Here is a 22,495-nt window from a genome sequence, read left to right as displayed (position 1 = left end):
CCTGCACTTCAGTGCTCAGAAACTCTCCGGTGACAGCCTGGAGGGGAAGTTCCTGTGCAGGAGGACAACAAATGATTTTTCCCCCACCTACTGTTCAGAGGAAACATATGCTCAAAGATTTTTTTTTCTGTACTACCACTCAAAATATTTAGAATCTCTTGTAGGGGACAGGAATTGTAATTTTAAAAGAAAAGGGAAATGCTTACAGGACCGTGCCTAAAAATTTCAGGCAGTTGCTTTTCTACGTATTCATAGCACTGCTGTCAGACACTTGGTATCTTCTTTATTACGTTAAGGTAAAAAATTCAAATTCTCAAGAGAGCAGAGTAAAAGGTGATTCCCATTATTTATAAAGAATGCTGTTTTAAAGTTACTGTACAGTCATATTTCTAAAAGAGTTTTTTTTCTTAAAATGAACCCATAAAAACTTGTAAAGAATTAGTATCAGACTACATTCTCCCTTTCCCCTTCGCAAGGAAAAACAGGACAAAGGCAGGAAGGAGCCTAGGCAAGAAAGTTCCACTTTGTACACATGAAAAATTGCCACCCTCACTGCTGACCGGGCAGCGAGAACGTGTTTTCCCCAGAGACACTGCAGGTCGAGTTTTCCAAAGCGAGCTCTAACATAGGGCCACAAGAACACCATGCCAGAGGGGTGGCTGAAGCCCTTCCTTTTGACTTTCTGTACAAGAAGTTCACAAATGTTGAACTAATAAAACCTCCAAAGTTCATTAAAGAGAAAAATAGGAATCTTCCTCCTCTTCATCTGATGAATCTGCTGCCTCAGGCATGAAGAGCTTCCCTGCAACAGACACCTCTCTCACCTCTGCAATAAGAAAAACAGGGAGGACATCATTAACGTGTGTTCCTGAGCTGAAACTGCAGTTACAGAAGGTCCAAAGCTAAGATGCCCCCAGCCATGAGCCAGTGGCAATGTGGAAGTGAGTGAGCGAAGGAGGAGAAACAAAACTACTTACTTTTATCGAAAGTAAACTTGGTTCTGCTTGAAGCTGGTGTACCAAATGCAGCTCCAGCCTGGCAAAAAGGAAAAAGTCTCCACTTAAACAGCAGTTACGGCATCAGCATGAGGAGAATGTGCAATATTATGGCGGGGGGGGGGGGGGGGAAGGAACAGGCAAACGCAGTATGCCATTAGAGTAAAGTTGCCCTACTGCTGTGCTACATTTTCACTCAAGGTTTAAGCTACTAAGCTACCATAAAATGTTTCACTGAACTAGTGACATGTTTCTGCTGCTGGGATCTCAGTTGTTCATGGAAAAACCAGGAGAATTACCAAACCAAGGACACCAAAGGAATAAATACAGAAATTCAGGGTGCACGGTAAGGAGCCTTGTTTCCACTCCCACTCTACAGGAGAAAGTAACGGGAACTTAACCAATCTGAAAATTCAAAAGCAGTGACAAGCCCTGAAAAAAGACATTTTGAATAATAAAGTAACTTTTCTCCAAAATCTATGTAGATTCAAACCAGAATTTGGGCATGAATCAGGGCAGGGCTCCTGTTTTCTGTCAGTATAAGGACTCCTCTGTGATCCAGGGATTCCTTTGCCTGCTGCTCAGCAGAGCTTGGCACTGCTCGAGGGGAACAGGGGAGCAGCGTTACCGGCTTCTTCTTCACTTTGTCCCAGGTGCCTCTCCTGCCCTGCGCGTTCTGCATCCTGAACACGTGCCTGTCGTAATCGTTCCTGTGAAGGCCACCAAGCAGGTTAGTGTCACTGGTGCGCTCTGCTCAGGGCATCAGCAGGACACAGCCACAGCTGTGTTACACACACAGGTCTAATTCAGACAGAAATTAGCACGGTCATTAAAAACAGTTGTTGGTCAATTCATTGTAACGAGCTCTGGGAGTATGGCTCAGTGCAGAAGCGTTTAAGTAGAGCACATGCGATAAACTCGTAATGCAAATATCAGACAACAAACCTTGATCATCCTCACAGATGTTCGTTTCTCATCCATTAGATAAAAATGCCACCTGTTTCAAATTTGTTTCAGTAAAGCCTGAAGCAATTGGGTTAACAGATTTAAGACTCAGAATGAGCAGGGAGACCTCTACCGAGGCTGAAGCCCCAAACCATCGCCTTCTCCAAGAGTAAAGGCCAGGCGATGGGCAACGTTTTACTTGTCCACACTCAGCTGAGTAGCCCAAAGTGCACGCACTGCCACATGAAAGAGCTTTCTCCAAACAAACACCTAAGGGACGGCAGCATTTAATCCACACGCTCTAAGACTGGAAGTGAAGCGATCTTTCTCAGAAGACACAAAACTATCCCTGGGAAGATGAGAAAGGAAAGTACTAGCAGAGGAGCAGCAGTAAGAGCTCCTACCTGTTGATAGGTCCCAGCATGCCAGGGCTGATGTGCTCACACTCAGGGGTTTTCGCCAGAGGGAAGAGCACTGAGGAAGGCGTGATTGGGTTGTCCGTAAGCGCGAAGTCGTCATCATCATCCTCGTGGCTTCCCGGGAACATTGGCAACTACAAAGCCACAACAGAGCAGTCAGTGACCTGCCCTTTTCTGCAGTCCTCTAAGAGGCATCTCAGGGTTCTTTCTGCGTGGCCATCGCAGACAGCCCGTTGGTGATGTGAGCCTCGGCTGCGTGCCTCTTCCCCACAGGGAGCAGTCCCAGACTCATTCTCTCCACAGGCAGCCACCCCAGCCCCTTGCTCCTTGGGCTGCTTTTCCCGAATCCACATGTCCCTCCCTGAACACAGCATACAGAGCACAGGCATGCAAGGACCCCACATAGCAGCCAAGTGCTGGCCTGGTCTTACTTTTAATACTCCTGTGGACGCCCAGCATTTTGCTGGCCTTCTTTTGGCTGCTACTACACATCAAAAAAAGATCTGATTACTATTAGTTCAGAGTTGAACGTCTCTACTCAGGAGGAAGATTTCAGGATTACTCGGTGAACCTGTGGTCCTTCCGTTTTGAAGAGAGAGAGAGAGGAGCAATGGAAAGGTTCAGAGAGGAACAACACAAACGTTCAAAAGCACAGACTAACTTCCACACAAGAAGCAGCAGTGGGTGCTAGGAAAGGGGACGGGCATGAGCACAGCTGTGTGCCGTGTCCTCCCCATGAGGAGAGGGGACGAAGTCAGCAGGTGCAGAACAAACGATGACAATTTGTCACACAGCAAATTCAGCTCCCAAGCTTGCCCCATGGAACTGGAGGTGTGGGAAGTCTGATGGCTTCAGGGAGGGGTTGATCAGTTCACGGAAGAGAATGCCACTCGTGGCTCCTAAATAAGGATTTCCCTCTGCAGGGACACCTCTCACCACAAACCACAACAGGAGGCTCGTTTCGTTTGCACAGCTCACGCTAAGTAAAATTATTTGAATCCAGAAGAAGAAAAAAATGATGGAAAGTGCTTTTCATGACTGGCTGAAACTGTATCCTACCACATGGCAGTCTCCCGGGGAATCCCTTTGCAAATGAGGATGGCTTGGCCATGGATGCACTGATTATTCCACACCAACCTGCATGTGTTAGTCATGGGGACATCACCACACACCGCACTCTACAGAAAGCAATGAAGTTACAATGCTTAAATAAGGACTTTCCTGTGAATCACGGTGCTGCTGTACTTTTGGTTATGTGCCAGACTAAGAAATGAAGTGTTGCTACAAAAAAACACACCAGAAAAGAACAAATGTATCAAAAGACATTCACGTGCTGTTTGGAGTCCCTGCTGGAGCCAAGGACCCAGTGTTAATAGTTGGAGCTAGTCTGGTCAGACAGCAAAACACATCATGAAATGTACTTGAAAAATTCTCTAGAGGTGTGTATAAATAAATTAATAAAATTATCTTGATAAATGAGTGATTTCTCTTTAGAAAATAGAAGAATGAAATGAAGAAATGAAGTTAGTCTTAACATGTAGGATTCATTGTTGTGCTTTGGTTACTGAAAAGGAGCCTAACCGAGGAAACAAGAGGGAGAGAGAAAACAACAGCAAAAAGCAAGGGGCAGGGTGAGAGGGTGACAGAGCTCCCACGGACAGACAACATCGAGAGGAAACTGCTTTGAAATCTGAGATGTGCTGAGGGGAGGGAAAGCAAAACTTCCTGTCAGGTATCCCTCTGACTTCATGCAGGGCCCATTTCTACAGTGTAAGGATCCAAGAAGCATCCCCCAGACAAGCAGCATCGCTCTGCAGCACTGCGGGCGAGGCCCCACGCTGCAGGCTGGCAGCACCCGTTGCCTTCAGCAGCACCGCTCAGCAGCACGAGCCCCACGCATCCCCACAGTCCTCCAGTACGGAGTCCAGTAAAGGAACCTCCTCTCCCAAAAACACAGGGATGTTGCTGGCACGGAGCCGGCAGAGTTGGAGCACAACCTTGAAACACGAGCCAGAAACCATCAGTATATGTGGAGTTCTCCCAGATTTACCTTCACTCTTCTGTTTTGAAAGGGTGTTGCAGTGAAGATATCATCATGGTTGTCCTTTGGCAAATGGTCCAGGAAATCTCTCATCTGCTGTTTTCTTTTGAAGGTTCCCACTTTGGCAGTTATCATAACTGGTTCTTTCTTACCTACATGAATCAAAGCAGTAATTTTTCTAAGCCATTTGTTATGCAGCATGGTTTTAAAATTAGCTAACTGTAATCAATGCTAGAGATAAAGCCCTCTAGAGGAAATTTCTTAAAGCCTCTTTGTGATCCTTTGGATTTCTATACAACTTTCAAACAGGATTTCTCTGCTACATCTGAATCAGAAACGTACTCTAGAGCCTTACACGGCCATTGCAAGGGTCGTTATCATGATTTAACAGAATTAGCCATGCACCTGCGTTGGGAAGACAAAAGACACTACAAATTAACACCACATCGAGGAGCATCAAGTACTCAGACACAAAGGCTGTGCTGCGCAGGCAGGTGGGAACCAGCTGGCATCCTCAACAGAGGCTTTGTGGAGTGCTCGTCTGAGACGCCGGTGCTCACGGTTCTGCCTCCACAAATCTTAACCACTCAGAACTCCTCGCTGATGTGTTCTCTGATACAGCTCTTTTGTCACTGCTGCTTCTAATTCCAGTCCCCTACTTTCCGTTCCTGGCTACTCTCTGGGCAAGTTTAGAAGAGCACCTTCCCTATCCCCTAATCTTCAAGCACTCAAAGACTAAAATGGCTGCTTATGCAGATGGTCAAGTAAAAAAAATAAAAATAGATCTCTAGTTGAGATTTTCAGAAGAACGAAATAATATTTTGTCATCTGTGCTGAGATGCATCTTTACCAGGATATGCTCCCCTTCTGAGAGAAAGCCAGGGACCAGCTCCTAGCTGCCAGGCAGAATCCTTGGCTAAGTATTACGCAGAACAGAGCCAGTGTCAGTCAACGTGAGGTGGTTTCCACCTGTGCTCCAACATGCTTGAGAAAAATAATATCACCATCAAAGCTGAATACAATGTACCACTAAGCTGATGTCCAGTTGATTCTCACAAGAATTCTGCAACTGCCCCAAATGCTTCAAAGAAATGGTCAAGAAAAAAAAAGTGGATTGTTCTGCACTTGAACTCGGCCTGCTTTTTTCAAGCCTTCAGAGTCACGATCCCCTGACTTTAAGGGCAGGGAAACCTGCCGTGACCACCCGGTCTGGACTCCACAACGGAGGCTGCACAAGTGGCCTCAAGCACTCCTGTGTGAACTTCAGACCGGGTGACCTGGATCACCCCATTCGAGCAGAGAAAAACTGTCGGTGTGTTGGTGTGTTCCCTACACAGAGCAATGCACGAGTTTAAGCACCGAGAAGCAGCACTGGGGTCACCTCACCCACTGCGGGGCAAAACCTAAAGCTTCAGCTTCCAGCAGCTGAGCAACGAATGCTCGTTGGCTACAGGAGCTATTACTGAGCATGCCTCAGCTCAGCACTGCATCATTATAACCTCGTTGGTGAAAGGACTGAATTCCAGGGGAGGGTCAGGCTGGGTGCTGGGGGAAGGTTCAGCACCCAGAGCTGGTCGGGCTTTGGCACAGGCTGCCCAGGGACGTGGGCACCGCGCCGAGCTGCTGGAGGTCAAGAAGCGTTTGGACACCGCTCTCAAACACGGTCTGATTTTTTTTGTTGTTTTTGGTTGGTCCTTTGGGGACCCAGGAGTTGGACTCCATGACCCTCGTGGGGCCCTTCCCACCCGGATATTCTCTGATTTTATGAGTTTCTTGTGCCTTTCACCCCAGGGCGCACTTGCTATCCTTAACCACAAATTACTGATTCTGAACTGGACAGGAAACAGTGCGAGGCAGGCAGCTGCCAAACACAAGAGAACTGTTTGGTTGTTCTTGCTGCGCTCTGTCCCAGGTGCACTCAAGCACCCCGTTATCCTGTCTGGGCAGGGTTGTCCGAGCAGTTTACCACCCACCAGGCCTCCAGCAGCCTGTTGAGATGTGAAGAGCTGTTTGCTCTTAGGTGGCAAAGTTTAAGCCTTCCTGTCACAGCAGGAACTCAAAAACTCTCAAATGCCCTTTTTTTCTTGTCACTGCCGCAGTCATTTACAACATCCTTCAAGCTCTACAACAAACCTTTGTACAGGAGAAGTTCGCCTCCTTCACTACATGGCTCTGGTCCAAACATTAAAAGGCAGAATCTCCTTACTGCTCGTATATTAGGTGTGTTCTGTGGCTGCCTCTCCTACCGCACAACGAACACTGACTTGAAAATTAGGTAAAGACAAAATTATACTCAGAACCAAGAGGTCGGTACCTTTCTGTTCTGCTTTTCCTGAAGTGGTGGCCTTTGTGGCACGTCTTTTGGAAGCTTTTGACTGTTGTTCCTCCGTGTATTTCTGATGGCATTCTTCGGCAGAACGAGACCCCACGGCCATTGCTACCTCCACCCAGAAACCGTTCCTGTGCTTTGGAAGTGAAGCGACCGCCCTGCCGAGGGAACAAAACCACAACCTCCTGCATGCCCAACACTCTGCGCCAAACTGCCGAGGGAGCTGCCCCGAGCCTGCCCTTCCCTTCCTAGGAGGGGCACCGTGCACTGGATGTAAAGAATCTCGTCTCTGACGGCATCCAGACACTTTGAAACATGCACAACTTTATTGCAGTAATTTATGCTAATGGAGCAGTTACAAGATATATTTCATCCTTATTTCCAGCAGGTTTCCCCCCTGCCCCAGGTCACTAACTCATACCTTTTTTCAGGTTTTTAATCTAAGAAAAACAAAATGAAACACGGTTATTTTATAACCCAATTATATATTAAACGCTGCCCAGTAGCCAGTAACCAGTTTAAGTCATTGGATTGTGCATTAATTTAACATTCTTGTGGTTATTCTCCCCTCCACAAAACTTAAATACATAAGCACATCTCTAATATTTTATTCCATTGGGCCAGAGAATCTCTCTCCTTACTGGCCAAATCATAAATACAAATACTTTTACAGTATTATTTACCAAGTCATGCTTTTCAGTTTTATTCAAAGAAATACCTATCACACTAAAAGTAAGTAGGTGGATTTGAGAAGCGGGCAGAGGAGCAGTGAATCACAAAATCCTAGCTGCTAACTGTGTTCCTCTCGCTTAATGCTGCGGTAGGGGCAGCTCTAGGCTCACACATTACAGTTATTTTAGAAAACTTATGGGGTCTCCTTTATTTTACTATTTTTCAATTTGTGAACAAAATGTATTGTGTAAAAGGAAATTAAAGCATAAAGGAAACCCTTAAAATAAACTGAAAGAAACCGACTCTCAAAACCAAAAATCTGAAAAATGCAAATTCACAGACCATCCAAAGCACCCCGGTGTGTTATGCCTCCGGATGCCAGAGGGAAACTTTGCCCTTTGAGGACAAGGGAACCACTTGCCTGTGCAGCTTTTGTAATTCCTTTTCAGACCAGACATCGGTTGTCCTTGGAAGAAATCCGAGAGGCTTCTGCACCTTTTCCTTCTCGGGTTCTCTCGATTTTGCTGCTGAAGACCTGGCAGTATGAGCAGCAGCACGGCTTGGCTGCTTATCGGATGCTTTTGATTTCTTCTCCATTATGTGAAATTCCCCATCTTTGTTGTCAAACTTAGTGTCAAGTCCAAACAAATGCTTTGGGGCATTGGTTCTGCTTCTTGTCCTTATTGCCTCAGACAGATGGGAAGAACTGGACTCGCTGGATGTTTTTTCTTCAAGCAATTCAGAAGAGCTGTCAGTGTCAGGCACCCTTTGCCTCAGCTGCACACCGTGGGAGGCAGCAGCAGCAGAGCGTTTAACGTCCCTTTGTTCACGTGGCACCGCATTGGCACCGTCCTCTAAGTTTTTACAGTGAGAGGAAGATTTGGAGTTCTGAGTCTCTTTTTGCACTAAAGGTCTAGTTTTCCTTTTGACAGACAATGGGACATCTTCACTGGATTCTTCCTCATCTTGGCTTGAGGATCCTTCTGTTAAAGGCTTGTCTTGATGAAGTTGTTTGGCTGACCTTAAAGAGTACTCGTAAGCCTGCCGACTTGTCGTCTCTTCCTTTCTCGTGGTTCTGCTGCTACTGTTGTACTTGTTCCTGTTTTCAGTATTTAAGCAAGTTGCCTCAACAGAAAGCTGTCTTTTAATTTTATTAGTCTTCGTTGCACGATCACATTCATCATCATCTGAAACAAAGCGCCTGGCTTCCTTGCTTCCAGTGGACTTTGCTTCTTTTTTGGAACTTACTCCTTTTTGACTGTATTTCCCTGAAAGAGATGACATCAGTATAGCACCCACTGCAATGCAGATCATTGCCATACTCTCAGACAAGCAAGACCAGCTTGCTGCGGGACGCAATGCTTCCTGCATTCGTTAAGATCTGCAAACTCCTTTCTGGTACACTGAGCGTAGTCTGCAGGAAGGCACAAGCAGCACGTCTCCAGCCTGAGCTCCCCACGCTCTGCAGAAGCCTTTCCCCCAGCTACCAGCACAGTGCAGTTCTTCAGGACAAGGGGACATTTCGTCAAATGGTCATGTTGGAACATGAAAATAATTTAAATACTGCTTCCCTCTGGAACACACCAAATGCTCTCTTATTAATTTTACTGCTCTTAAGGAGCATGAAATTAATGATGCTAAGAAACATCAGCCCACACTGTACTGTCCCTCCACCATTAAAGAGAGGTGTAAGCACAGGTACTCTGCAACCTACTTCCAAAGACCTGCCCGATGGTAGCTGCAAAATCACTTCTGCTTTTTAGGGGGGTCCATAACTTCACCAAACCTGACCGAGTAAAACCAGCACCTTAGCAAAGCTTCCTGGGTTCACTACCTCCTTTCCTGTAAACATCTCTCAGGCAGATTAAGTAAAGACCTTCTGCCCTGATGCATGCATTCCTATGTCTTCATGATGAAAGTTTGCAGGAAGACGAGGCTACGCAATAAAAAGGCAGGACGCTGCCTCCCAGCAGCAGGCCACTCCCGGGCACTGCAGTCAAGAAGCTGTGAAAATACCTTTACACACAGCTTGTACATAGAGCATGCAGCATGAAACCAGCTCTAAGCAGTGAATTCATTTGGAGCAAATGCTCCTTCCTCTGCTCAGAGGGAGTATGGCTGGCAGCAGGTAGGATTCCTCATGCAAAGGAGACTTCCAGTTCCTGCCCAGTTTGCTCCCATGACAGAATGCCTCCAGACTACTGGAAGAATTAGGATTATCAAGGCTACAAAAGAGAATGTTAAAGTCTTGAGCAGATAGAGAATCAAATAGTAAACAGAAAACATAACTGAAATGCTACAACTGAGATCAAGCAAACATTCACATCTCAAAAGCTTTATCTGCACGACAAATAGTTTCTGTAAAAAACATTACTGCTGCTTTTAAGATTGATTTCAGGGTGCTACCGCTTCTCAAATTTTATAAAAAAAATAAAGGCTTTAAAACTGTCAGTACTTTTTTTGTGTGTGTACCTATGTAGGCATTTCATTTCATCAAATTCATCCAGCTTCAGAAGCAAAGCCAGACCGATAGCTGGACTGGTCGGCTACCTTAAGTTGCATGTAATAGCCATGCTGAGAGATCAGGAACTTCAAAAAAAATCATCATAATCCTTTCATTTCAACTTCTGGAAAGAAATCTGCACGTTCCCTTCATGTAGTTAAAGAAAAAGTTTAAAAACATTTTGTGCTGTAAAACTAGGCATTAATGCTACTCTGATAATTCTTCATAGAAGAAACAAATGATCATTAGAAGATTTAAATAAATTTATTGCATTAACCAGACATCACCACATTGCCCCAGCACCCACCACATAATGCCATTACTTCCAGTCAATAACTTAAACAAAAAAAACAAAACCCATCTTTTTTTTTTTACCTTTATCTTTGCTTTTTGATTCTTCTTCCACTGCCTTCGTTGCGTCCTTCTTCTCCATCTTAGAGGTGTTCTTTTTGGATTTTTCAGTACTATACAACTTTAAAATAAAACAATTTAATCTAAACTTCTGCTAGAATTTACTTATCAAGCCTACTGACGTCAGCTCTGAACAAGCCAAATGTTGACACGGTGGGGAGATTTAAGACACCTACACTGTCCCTTCTGTCTAGTAAGTACTGTTTGATGAGCACAAGTGCATGTGACCAAGGCAACTTAGCCAGACTCCCTCTAAATACTCTAAAAATTGGGTTAAAATCTCAAGATCTACAGCTGTTTGAGTTTGTGGTAAATTACACTGCTGGTGCTGATGACAAGTTTTAGTTCACTCCCCCTTCCATATGGCCACTTGATCTTAAAAAAAAGACAGCTACTGCAAAGAACGCCGCCTTCCCTCACACAAACTTCACTCCCATTATCAATGTGTTATCAGAGTTGGTGAAGTGTCACGATAAATAAAAACAGCCCACCCCAATCAAGAGAGGGGTCATCTGGACAGGTGATGATACAAGAAATGAGGAAATACCTAGTCCTAACGCACGTGAAACACAGGAATGGGAAAGCTGACAGCAGCAGTGAGAACACAAGAACTTGCCTGCAGCAGTCACCCCTTGGGTGATTAAACGTGGCAGAGGGACTCCGTGAGTGTTTGCCTAGGAAACTCCGTCACCCACCTGTGCCAATTTCCTGATCTTTCGAGACAGGTCGTTTTTCAGAATTCCCCATTATCCCCACTTCATAGATGACAACTATCTGACAATTCAGACTGTTGTTTTTTGTTTTTTTAACATTTTTATAATGTTTTCAAAATGTCCTGCTTCTTCAGGTACTTACTGGAGCTGGACTGTTCCCGTGGGTTAACTACATATGCAAGGTTATTCAATAATAATTCAATTTAAAGCAATGTGTAAGTAACAACACGCAAAAGACACTTACTATGCTCAGATAATCTACTCCTCCTTGTTCTATAGTAACGTTTAAATTCTGATCGACAAACTCACGCTGCCCACACCAGAAACTTAACGGTGGTTTGACAAGGCGGCCGCTACGAGTGTAAACTCCATTTCTGTCGTTCAATATGGAACTGTGTCTTGGCACTATATCTACGAGAAAAACAAGGAATTTCATTTTTTTTCCATAAATATTTTGTACTGAAAACTCACCATTGCACACTTCACAGGCACAGGAGCAATAACGTAGTTAAACCTGTTCATTTGCATCAACTACACAGAAAATAGGAAACTTACCATAAAGTAAGGATGTTCTGTTAAAGGGTTCAGGTTAGAAGTAAGGACACTTTAACAAGACTGAAGCAATAATTTTCGTGATTTATAGTCTGCGCTGCTGTGAACTTTTTAGTTTTAATTTGTTTACAAGGCTATGAATAATCTAAAAGTCATACAGGGGATTAGAACAACAAAGAAAAGGTGTCACACAAAAAATCCCGATTGTAATTAGAGAAAAAAAAAACAGGTGTAATAGTATTAGCAAGAAAATCTGATTACAGTATTAACAAATAGTCCAATGAGATTTGGCCAAAGCCCTGCTGAAGCCTATGACAAGATAATAAAAAGAAGGCAAGGTTAAAAACCCAAAGCTCTCAGTGTCCTTAATGAAGCTAGGTGTGCAAGATTGGCAAGGAAAAAACATGTTGATCATCGGGTTATGGCTTCACAAACATTTCCTTTGGAAACAAAGAAAAAGTAAGGAATTTTTCTACAATCCATTCTGTCCAAGTGAGGCAAAAACATTAAAGATGCCATAAAATAATCACGCTCTAGGAAAAGATTCAAAGGAGGAGTTAAAACTAAGGCAGCCAAAAAAGAAGGGGAATGGCACTGCAGGGGAGGAATCCCAAGGACAGAGCCTCGATGGAGAGATTATATCCCAAAGACATCCCAGGGGACTGAAAAGAGAGTACGATCTGCAATATAGCAGCTGGAAAAAAATTAACTCAAGTTTGCTGTCAGAATAAACAGTTCTGGAGCCATTCCTTTCAGCTACTACAGACCAAAGTAGACTCCTGCTCCTTTTCCCAGGGTTCTTCCTCAGAACAGCACCTGAACAGCACCTCTTTTTTGTGCATCAGCAAACCAAACAGTGTTGGTCAGTGCTCTTGATTACCGAAGTTCAAGTGAACGTAAACAAAAGAACCCTTCACCCAATTAGTTACCTCTTACCTACAGACAAATTAACAAGGAAGAGAACAAGCAGGTATCTTTTGCTGGGGAAACAGCTTTCAATTTATTTATTTTTTCTAGAGAATAGCGTTGTAAATACCCACAAGTGTTTTCATCATTCTTTGGTGTTACTTCATAAGTAGCGTTTCTCGCTTCAGATTTCTTTACATGTCTTGCTGGGCCTTTTGCGTTTTCCAACACATCCAAACCCACCACCGAGTCACTCTCTTCACTTTCACTCTCACCAATACTTTGTTTGCGTTCTTTCCTAATGATTTAGAGTTTAAGAAAAAAGAATCATAAACACCCGAAGCAGTTGACCTTTAACAACGCATTAACTTAGGTAGGCTTGAAGCTTCTCCCCACCCCAGCAAAAGCCCAACAGCATGGTGCAGCTCTATCCATACTGACACCATTCAAGCCACTAAATTAGTGAAGCCCTGCGCCTGTGTTGATCCTAAGACTACGTAACTGGGTGGAACAAAACCAAACCAGTATAATGCAGATTACTAAAAGGGTGTTTTTCCAACCTGCTGACCAGAATTTGCCAGGATCGCAGTCTTCATACCTGCATCTGCAATCTTTTATCCTCCGCTAGTGCAATGTTCTTAAAAATCAAGTAATGCTTAAGAGCACTGCAGTGAAACAATCTCCAAAGGACTTACCTTCTTCTTTCCTCAAGTAACTCCTCAACGTATTCCTTCCATCTGCTGGAAAACCCATACGTAAATCTTTTGATGAAGCGATAAGGAAATCCTGTTTGAAAGAAAAGTAGCATTAATAACAGCCAGGCAATGCTTTTAATCAGAAAAGGAACAAATAACACCCTGTACAAGCAGTTTTGTAAGCACCTCAGAAGCTCACTGCAGCTTTAAACACTAGAGACAGATTTCCCTGGTTTAAGAGAACTGCGTGCTCCATGGCAAAGTGACCCAAGGGGCCATTAAATACAGATATCGGTACCTGGGGACATCGCTCTGGCTTCCTGGCAACCAGGAACGTTAACTTTCCCCTGCTCATCTACACCAGACTGGCACGTGGCTTCCCTGTGGCTGCTACAAGTGCCTCAGAGAACACGAGGCTTTAGGGCCCTAGGAGAATCTTAGGTTAGTAACAGCAACTGGGGTTCTGCAGGGCTCCATTTTAGGGCCAGTTCTCTTTAATGCTTTCATAAATGACTTGAACACAGGAGTAGAGAGGCCTTGCAGAGAGAGCTTGACAAATCAGAGGGCTGGGCAACCACCAACACCGTGAGGGTTAATGAGCAAGTGCTGGATTCTGCCCTGCAGAAAGGGATCTGGGGGTTTTGGTCAACAGCAAGCTGAACGTGAGCCAGAGGTGAGCCTTGGCAGCCGGGAGGAGCGACCGTACCCTGGGGTGCGTCAGGCACAGCGCTGCCAGCGGGGTGGGGAAGGGATTGTCCTGCGCTGCTGCAGCCTCGCCTTGAGCACTGTGCTCAGTTTTGGGCGCCACAGTATAAGAAAGACATAAAGCTGCTAGAGAGTGTCCAAAAGGAGGGCGACAAAGATGGTGAAGGGTCTGGAGGACAAGATGTGTGAGGAGCGGCTGAGGTCCCCGGGTTTGCTCAGCCCCGAGCAGAGCAGGCCGAGGGGAGGCCTCATGGCGGCCTGCAGCTCCCTCACAGGGAGCGGAGGGGCAGGCGCTGAGCTCTGCTCTCTGGGGACAGCGACAGGGCCCGAGGGAACGGCATGGAGCTGGGACAGGGGAGGGTCAGGCTGGGGGTTAGGGAAAGGGTCTGCACCCAGAGGTGGTCGGGCACTGGGACAGGCTGCCCAGGGCAGTGGGCACTGCACCGAGCCTGCCAGAGGTCAAGAAGTGTTTGGACACTGCTCTCAGACACATGGGCTGATTTTTTTTGGTTGGTCCTTGGGGGACCCAGGAGTTGGACTCAATGACCCTTGAGGGTTCCTTCCAGCTCAGGCTCTCTATGACCCTGTGACTATCACGCAGCCTTCTCACTGAAAGGCCACCCCCTGTGCAGGAGCACAGCACTGAGCTGGTACTTCTCTAAAAACAGCAGCGCTCATCCTCTGGCACTGACACGGCCAGAGTCTGCAACATGTGATTAAAAACATGGTTAAATAGGAGCCTATTTATGTGAAGTTCTTGGAAGCAGTATCTGTCCTAAAAAGCATTCAAGAGGCCCAGGGTAAAAAAGATAAAGTATCCCAACCATTGACTACTAATCTTGGGAGCTGAAAGACCACTGACGTTTGTTGGCTTTTGCCAACAGAGTTACAATTGAGCTCCTTTAGGATGGGAAAGGATACAGGCAGCCTTTTGTGAGTTTATTTAGTGCCCAACAAAAGGCCTATCTAGCCCCCATCAGGGAAAGGATCCCAACGGTAGTGGCCAAAGATCATAGGAGCCAGGCAACTAGACAGGAGTACCTCCCCATGCAGTCCCCCATCCTCCAACTCAGAAACCAACACTGATATCTGGGTGCTGAAAAACCTCCAGGGAATTTGGCTTCCAGGAAATAGCTCAGTCTCCAGCTGAACCCATGTAAAACTTCAACATCCACAAGATCCTGTGCAGGGATTCCCACCTGAGAAGCACATGGTATGAAATTTTTTTTTTTTTTTTTTTGTAATTTCCCCTCTACTAGGTTTCTTTAATTTCCTTTACTCTGTTACAACAGGAAACTTCACACAAGTGATCTTTATTTCTCATCTCCAATCCCTTTATTCTTTCATTAACCTCTTACACACCCCTCCAAAACTGTTCTGTTTTGCAGGCTGAAATCCCTTAACGTGTTTTGGCCTTTGCCCTATGAAAACTTGAATAATTTTCCCATTTTTCCTCATGTTCTGCTGTAGTCTGTATTGTTTTTGAAAGGAGGTTGTTAAGATTTTGGGGGGTAGGGGGATTGGGCTGGTGGAAGAGAGGAAATGAGATGGAATTGGATTAAGTATTTAAGATGTTCATGGGCAAAAGCTATGGCGTTTACAGACAGAAACAGTTTTTTTTGTTCTGTTCACTCCCAGCATTCAAGTTAACTGCTTCTGAGCACTAAGGTAGGTGCTTAGGCAGTAAATAAGTGACCTCGTCAATAGGTGAGTGCTTAGGCAGTGCTCTTACTGAAAGACAGAGCACTGACACCGTTAATGAAGGAGTTCACCCAGCCGGGTGTGTTCCCTGGGCAAGTAGCTGTGTCCTGGTGCAGCTCTGTCCCTGACTGCCAGTGCCACTGCAGGCAGCCCAGCATTCCCAGCTGCCATGGCCCCAGCTTGAAGGAAATCCTCAGGTCAGACTTCAGCTGCAGCCTTTCTTCTCCTTGCTACTTACATGTGCTTGTCTTTAAGTTCTCTTCTGACTCATGTATCAATATCGAATCTGTTCAAAGTACTTCCAGGGTATTTTCCATACCAAGCCTACATTAGCTTTTCTTCCCCCCACGTGTGTTGGGAGGGGAGGAGGAAACAGAAAGAAGGATGCTCTGCCATAAGTGCTAAGCCCATAGGATCAGAGGAATCAACCCAGCACATTCCATTAACGCTTGGGCTGAGGAAACCTCTGTATTACTTGAGGCACCCTGCTCAGAAGAGAGGCCTCCTGCTGTCACTTCTATTTCTCAGAACTTTTTCTAAAGAAGAATTTATTTAGCAGTGTAACTAGACAAAAATCCAAGTCAGAACAGCCAAGTCAGGTATTTATCAAAATGCATCCCAGTACTGCGAACAAGAAGAAAAAGATTAAACAAAGCCACAGACATATCTTTGGATGTCTTGTGCTGGGCCTGGGAAAGCAAAGCGTGCCAATCAGCCCTATTAAAAAGGGCACAATTGTGCACACGGGGCACATCTGTGCTAAGGCAGGTGTGCATTCCATCCATGCCAGACATGTTTTATCTTCCTAGAGGTGCCCTTGCCTGCTTAACACAGCAGCTCATTTCCTGGTTTCATGTACTAGTAGCCACATGGGAGGATGTGTGTGAAGCCTAGAAAGCCCAGCCCAACTTCACTTAGTGTGCAACTTTATATTCCTTTTAAAATTCCATGTGCTTCAAAACAATATGAAGCAAGAAGTTCTGCTGGATGCGGTATAACCTACCACTTAGACCCTAAAAATGGTTCAATTTTGTAGATTTTAAAGCACTGACTCCATAATTAGTCTGTCTTCAAACTGAAATTCCATGCAGCTTTGTGGAGCTACTGCTTCATCACAGAGCAGTAAGCCACAAATAGAATGTGAACACCACAATAATTTCAGCAGCATATAAAAAAAAAAATCCTTACTTCAATGTCTTAGCATTATTTAAATGCCAAAACATAGACCAAAATCACAAAAAGGCAATCTTGGCAAGAAATGGTTTCTCTAAAGGAATGTACCCATTAGTCAAGCTCGTACTCCAAAAGCCCTCTCCATACCTGCAGCAACCTAAAGATGCCAGCTACGATTATCAGCCGATAATATTTGCAAATCCGAAGCTAGAGTCACTTTCCAGTATGTGCTGAGTACAGCTGAGCCCAGTGGGCAGGGTAATGCAAAATGTTCACTTCAGCAGCTGCTTCTCAGGAAGTCTCAGGACCTTCTCAGATAGTAACCATGCGTTAAAAATCATCTTCTTACCTTCTTTTCTCATCGAAGCAGAATCTATGTGCCCCTGGAGGAGGTAGATGTTGCCAGATGATGTCTTAACTTGGTTGTTTGCTACACGTTCTATAATTGCATTACTATGCCAACAGAGGTCTTTCATATCCCTACGAAAAGACAGATAACAGGAAGAACAGATATAAAACTGTTTTCTAAAAGGGAGGAATTTCAAGCAAGAATATTGATATTCCATATCAGACTAAGAGTGGTACATTATGAGTGATAGAGAAAACCTAGCACATCCTACCAGCGTCTTGCTTAGCTTGGAAGACTTTCTGGGCTAATGTAAGCATCGGACAGGAGACAAAAGGAGCACGTCAGCTACTGCAATGTGGGTCACAGAACGTGAGTCTGACATTAGACTGCAGAAACAAAACGGCCTGAAGGGCTCCATCAAGCTCACTGCTGCAGCAACACTGTCACGCAAGTTCACAAAGTACTACCATACAGGTCAAATGCACATGCTCTCCAGGAATATTGTTCTGATTTCTGACCAATTTAAAGACCCTAAATAAACCCTATTTAACGACTAGAACAACTGAAGAAGGAACCTCAATATGTGCAAAAATTAGAGTTGTTAAATATTTAAGGGACTTCTCCACCAGATAAAAAAAAACAGATGCAAGCATTAACATTAAAAAAAAATCTACATTTTTTAAAATACTCTTTTGTAGCAGTAAGCAACGGGGTAAGCTATTAGACGGGATTAAGGACAAACCCAAGAAGACAGCGCAAATGTTTAGCTGTATAACCTGCCACAAAATAGAACAGGCAGGAGTCCGTTCAGAGGGGCTATAGAGCAGATCAAGTACCCTGTGGGCAAGCAACAGATACTGGATCTGCACCAACACAACACCTGAACATGCTGCTAGTAAGGAAGGACAGGAAGCATGAGTGCCAGCTCTCACTGCACAGGTTAGGGTTCGGGCTGAGGGCCATGCTGCCATGCTCCCAGGGACTGGGGAAGACAGCCACACAAGGGTGTGGAACTGACTTTAACAGGTACCAAGGTACTTTGAGAGCACAAGTGTCAGAGCTACAGCTACCCAGTTAAGCAAAGGATGCTATAAGCCTTTTCAGCTCACGTGCTGAAAGCCCACCGACACGTTTCACATTGCATTTAAGTCACAAAATCTTTTCTTACTTCCGTTTTCCTTCCACGCATATTGCAGTGTTACCATTGATCACTCTAATGCTCCAACTGGTTAGGCAGATTTTTTTCTGTCACAAAAAAAATTAGGTATGTCATTATTTTTAAATTAGACTAAGACATGTAACATTACCAAGACATTAGCAAAACAGAATTTCACTCCTGTATATCTTGAGAATCTATTTCAGCACCGTCTTCCAGACAAGAAAAAAATGAAAGCAATCATTAAAGACATGAACGTAGAAGTATGACTGAGCTGGAAACCAATGCACTCCTAGGCCAGTCCCTGGGGAATCTGGCACCCACCACAAGACGCTGCGTTACTAGAGGTAGAATCAGAAAGCTGTAAGTACTACACCAAGCACTTACTGAAGTGAAAATGGTATCTGCAGGCTAGCCTGCTAGGAAAAGATCCCTGCTTCACATAACGTTACTTTGGATGTTCTGGCAAGAAAGCAGAGATTTTCACCAGGCACCTACAGAGCTTTGGTTAACTTTAGGACCTCCTCTCGCCCACAGATAGCAAACAGCTCTCCTCCTCCTCCTGTTTTTGCCTAGACAGCCAGGAGCTGGACCAGCCAGGGATTTGTGACATGTCCATCACTACAGCGCATAGCAATGAACAAATTTAAGTGATGACACAGAAGTCTCCTTCAAGCAGGGTATCTTGCAAATACTAAAAGAAAAGGTTGCCTTTTATACAAAAAAAAAAAAAAAAGAACATTTTCACCTTGAAGTCTGGGAAAAAAAAACAATGTCTTTTTGAGGGAAGAATGTTTACCAACACAATCTGTGGTGGTTTCACGCTGACAGACAGCTAACCTCCTCCATGCCACTCTCTCACTCCCTCTCCTCAAAAGAAGGGGGAAAAATACAGGGAAAGAAGGCTTACGGATTGAGAAGAGGAGCGGTTTAATTAAAGGAATAGAAAAAAGCAGGCAAAGGCCATGCAGAACCAAAAGGTGAGAACAGTTATTCTCTATTTCCCATCAGTGAGCGATGTTCAGCCACATCCTGGGAGGCAGGCTAAGTGTAGGGGCTGTTTGGGAACACAGACATCTTCACCAGAGCCCCCTGCCCCAGCTCTCTGCTGGGCACCACGCCACAGGGTACGTTTCATCCCTCGGGGCGGTTCAGGTCCCCCAGCTGTGTCCCCTGCCCAGCCCGGCCCCGGGGGCTGACAGAGTCTTGCTGCCGTGCCAGCACTGCCCAGGGAGAGCTGGGACACCGGGGGCACGTGGGGGCTGCTGTGGGGAGGGTGAGCCCCATCACAGCCACAGCCCGCACAGAATCTAATCAAACCATTGCTTCATCTGAGTGCTCATTGCTTAGACGAGAAAGAGTGGAAGCACAACAATAAACCACAAGCAGCCCACGGGAGGTTTTAGCCCGTCAGGAGCTCTAAAGCAGTAAGTTCTCCCACCTCATTGCCTGCCTTGGCAGCAAGTTGACCCGAATGAGGCTTATCCTGAGGGCCCTTAGAGTTTTCTTTCAAATTCTTATTCTTTGTTACGTGGACTTTGGGACTACAGAACATAATACTGCATAAGCACTGCAAGGGCTTTTGAGAATTAGTCGCTGGTGTCTTTGCTCTGTGAGCAGCTTGCTGATCATTTGGCTGCAGCTGCCCTTTTTCTTGCCGAAGTTCACAACAGTTTGCTTCTCTGCCTCCACAGCGTTCTTCTAACTGGTCCCCAGGCTTCGAAGGGGCAGAACAGACATTCACAGAACTGGTTATTGTATTCTGAGACATTTCATCATCAGCATCCAGTGATTCCACGAGGAAATTATCCCGATCATCCTTATCAGGGACCACACTCTCCGTAGGAGCACTCGTGACCGGCTCACCAAAAGTGGGTTTTAGCAATGGCTTTTCTGCAGTTGTGGAAGGAGGAATGCTTTGCTTGATTGGGTTTGAAGATGCTGTATCTGCCCATTTAAAAAAAAAAAAAAAAAAAAAAGCAATCAGTGATATTTGAGGATTAATTAATAAAGCTTTGTATCACTAGTTCTACTTTTAGTGAGTAGGTTCTCATGATTTGTACTACAGTTCCAGAGCTAGGCTTGTACTTGCTAACACAACAGCAAACCTTGCTTTGAATTGACTCGGACTAGCTTTCCCTCACCATGAGATCAACTTATAACCACCCCACTTTCCCCCCAAACCAAGTTAGCATATAGCACACACCTATTAGCAGTTCATATTTACCATTCTTCCTGTCTTTGCTTTACAAGGAGGATTCCTTGAAGTAAAAGCCCCTGTTATTCACAAAAACCTCATATATTTCCTTCTTTCCAAACTTCAGGACCTTGACTTCTAGCCATGCTGCTGTTATACTGGGAGCTACCAGCACTGGTTTTTGAGCTTTCAGAAAAATTGAGTGCTGCTTTGAAGTCGAACAACATTAAGTCTTTGCCATGCATTATTTTCTTCATCTGTTTTTAAGGAACAGAACTATAGGACGGAAGTATATTCAGGAGCACTAATAAGAACCAACATGGGAAAAAATACAAGGGAATTTAAACTTAAGTGCCAAAGTGGCACACCTAGCCTGTAATGGACTCTTAGCCACAACACCAGGAGCTCAAAATGAAGCAGTATGCACACACACACGCAACTAACGATGCTGAGCTTCAGGATCAGAAGCCAGTGCCCTAATCCAGAGTTTACACATGGAATGCCATCTCCAGGCCTGAAAAGACCAATTTGTAGGTTTCTTGTGTCACTTTCCTCCATGCACAGGCTACAGAGAGCGATACCTTATGACACTCTGCCAAAGCATGAGAGGGATTACAACCAAAACCAGAGACCCTGGTCCAGGGAGTTTTTGAAGTGTTTTAAGAGCAATGCCAAGTACCTTTCTGCTGCTGCAATTTCTGCTTCATTCGCAAGAAGAACTTGTGAGGAGATTCCAACACATAAGGGTCTACAGCCAGCATCTGCACGGTTCGGTTCTGAGGAATCCAAGCACAAGGTGGTTCTAGAAGTAATGCAAAAAAAAATCTTTGACTTTGGGGTAGAAAAGCGTTTTCACGTGGAGGGGAAGCAAAATACAGCAGCCCCCAGCAGATGACAATTGGCTGTTCACCAAGCGGGATGGGCAGCACGAGCCTTCTGCCCTGGGGTTAGGCATTGCCTCAGCTGCATCCGAGAAGAATCCCTGAGGCAAATGTACGCATGTCATGGACATGTCCCAGCTTTTTCTGTGACATTTTAATGTCTAACCATAAAGTTGGGTATCCTCACCCCGTGACAGCATGTTGTCTGGGCACAGACCCGATAACCTGCTGGTGCCAACACTGGCCTGTGGCTGCCCGTGCTGCTGACGAGATAAGGCTGAGTGAGCGCTCAGCCCAGCCTCCTGCAGCCAGGCCTTAAACAAGGCAAAGCAGGGGGGGGGTCTGAACCCCTGGGCTAAATAACGGGGCAGGAGTTTGGGCCCCCCCCCCCCCCATCCCCCCCCATCCCGGTCCCGTCCCGTTACCTGCCCGCGGCGCCGCCTCCTGCAGCCGGTTCGGGCCCCGCCACCCCCCTCGCAGCGCCGCGGGGGTGAGGATGGGGTCGGCGGCGGGGCCTGGGCCGTGGCCGTGTGTGGGGGGCCGCGGGGCCCCGTCCTGCAGGCGCTGGAACACCTTGGCCGGGGACTCGCGGCCCGGCGGCCCCCCCGCCCGCCGCTTCAGCGAGGTGGGGAGGTGGGGGGGGGGGGTGAGGGAGGGGGGCGGGGGGCGGCTCGCGGGCTCGGCCCCGCGCCAGGAGCTCCTTCAGCGGCGTCAGCGAGCCCGCGGGGAGGCTGCTCAGCGGCACGGCCCGTAGCGGCACCGCGCCCAACGGCGCCGGCTCCGCGCCGCGGCCCCCGAGGGCGGCCGCCGCCAGCATGGCGGCCCCTCACGGCCCCCTCAGCACCCTCACGGCCCCCTCAGCGCCTCGCTAAGCGGCGCCCCCCCCCGCCCACTGCCGCCGCCCCGCCCGCCGCCGCCGCACTGAGGCCGCCCGCGCGCGCCCGGCAGGTTTGAGCTGCGAGCGCCGCGCGCCGATTGGCGGCGGGGCGCGCGGCGTCACCGGGCGGCGGGAAGTGAGCGCGGGGGAGGGGGGGGGGGCGGTGGTTGGCGGAGGGGCTCCCCCCCCCGAGCCGAGGCAGTGGTTGGGGCGGGGGCTGAGGCGGGCGCTCGGGGCGGGCTCCCGTGAGGGGAGCGGCGGGAGGCGGGGGCTCG

At 46.4% G+C, this 22,495-nt stretch overlaps 1 protein-coding gene across 1 annotated transcript; it reads right to left on the bottom strand.

Moving 5' to 3' along the window:
- Nucleotides 1–731: 731 nt before the first annotated feature.
- On the bottom strand, nt 732–22,160 carry MIS18BP1 (MIS18 binding protein 1; the record flags this gene model as incomplete). Its single annotated transcript, XM_084288024.1, has 17 exons — nt 732–826; nt 978–1,035; nt 1,624–1,705; nt 2,345–2,493; nt 4,410–4,552; nt 6,715–6,887; nt 7,823–8,669; nt 10,280–10,376; nt 11,273–11,439; nt 12,621–12,784; nt 13,182–13,272; nt 17,110–17,240; nt 18,278–18,354; nt 19,707–20,158; nt 21,142–21,264; nt 21,769–21,958; nt 22,035–22,160. The coding sequence occupies 17 exons, from the start codon at nt 22,158–22,160 to the stop codon at nt 732–734; spliced, it is 3,165 nt and encodes a 1,054-aa protein (XP_084144150.1).
- Nucleotides 22,161–22,495: the final 335 nt, after the last annotated feature.

The sequence above is a fragment of the Netta rufina genome (genome assembly GCF_964035555.1).
Source record: "Netta rufina genome assembly, chromosome: 5".
NCBI lineage: Eukaryota > Metazoa > Chordata > Aves > Anseriformes > Anatidae > Netta > Netta rufina.
Note: the sequence above shows the minus strand (reverse complement) of the source record. Positions and strands in the feature narration are given on the sequence as shown.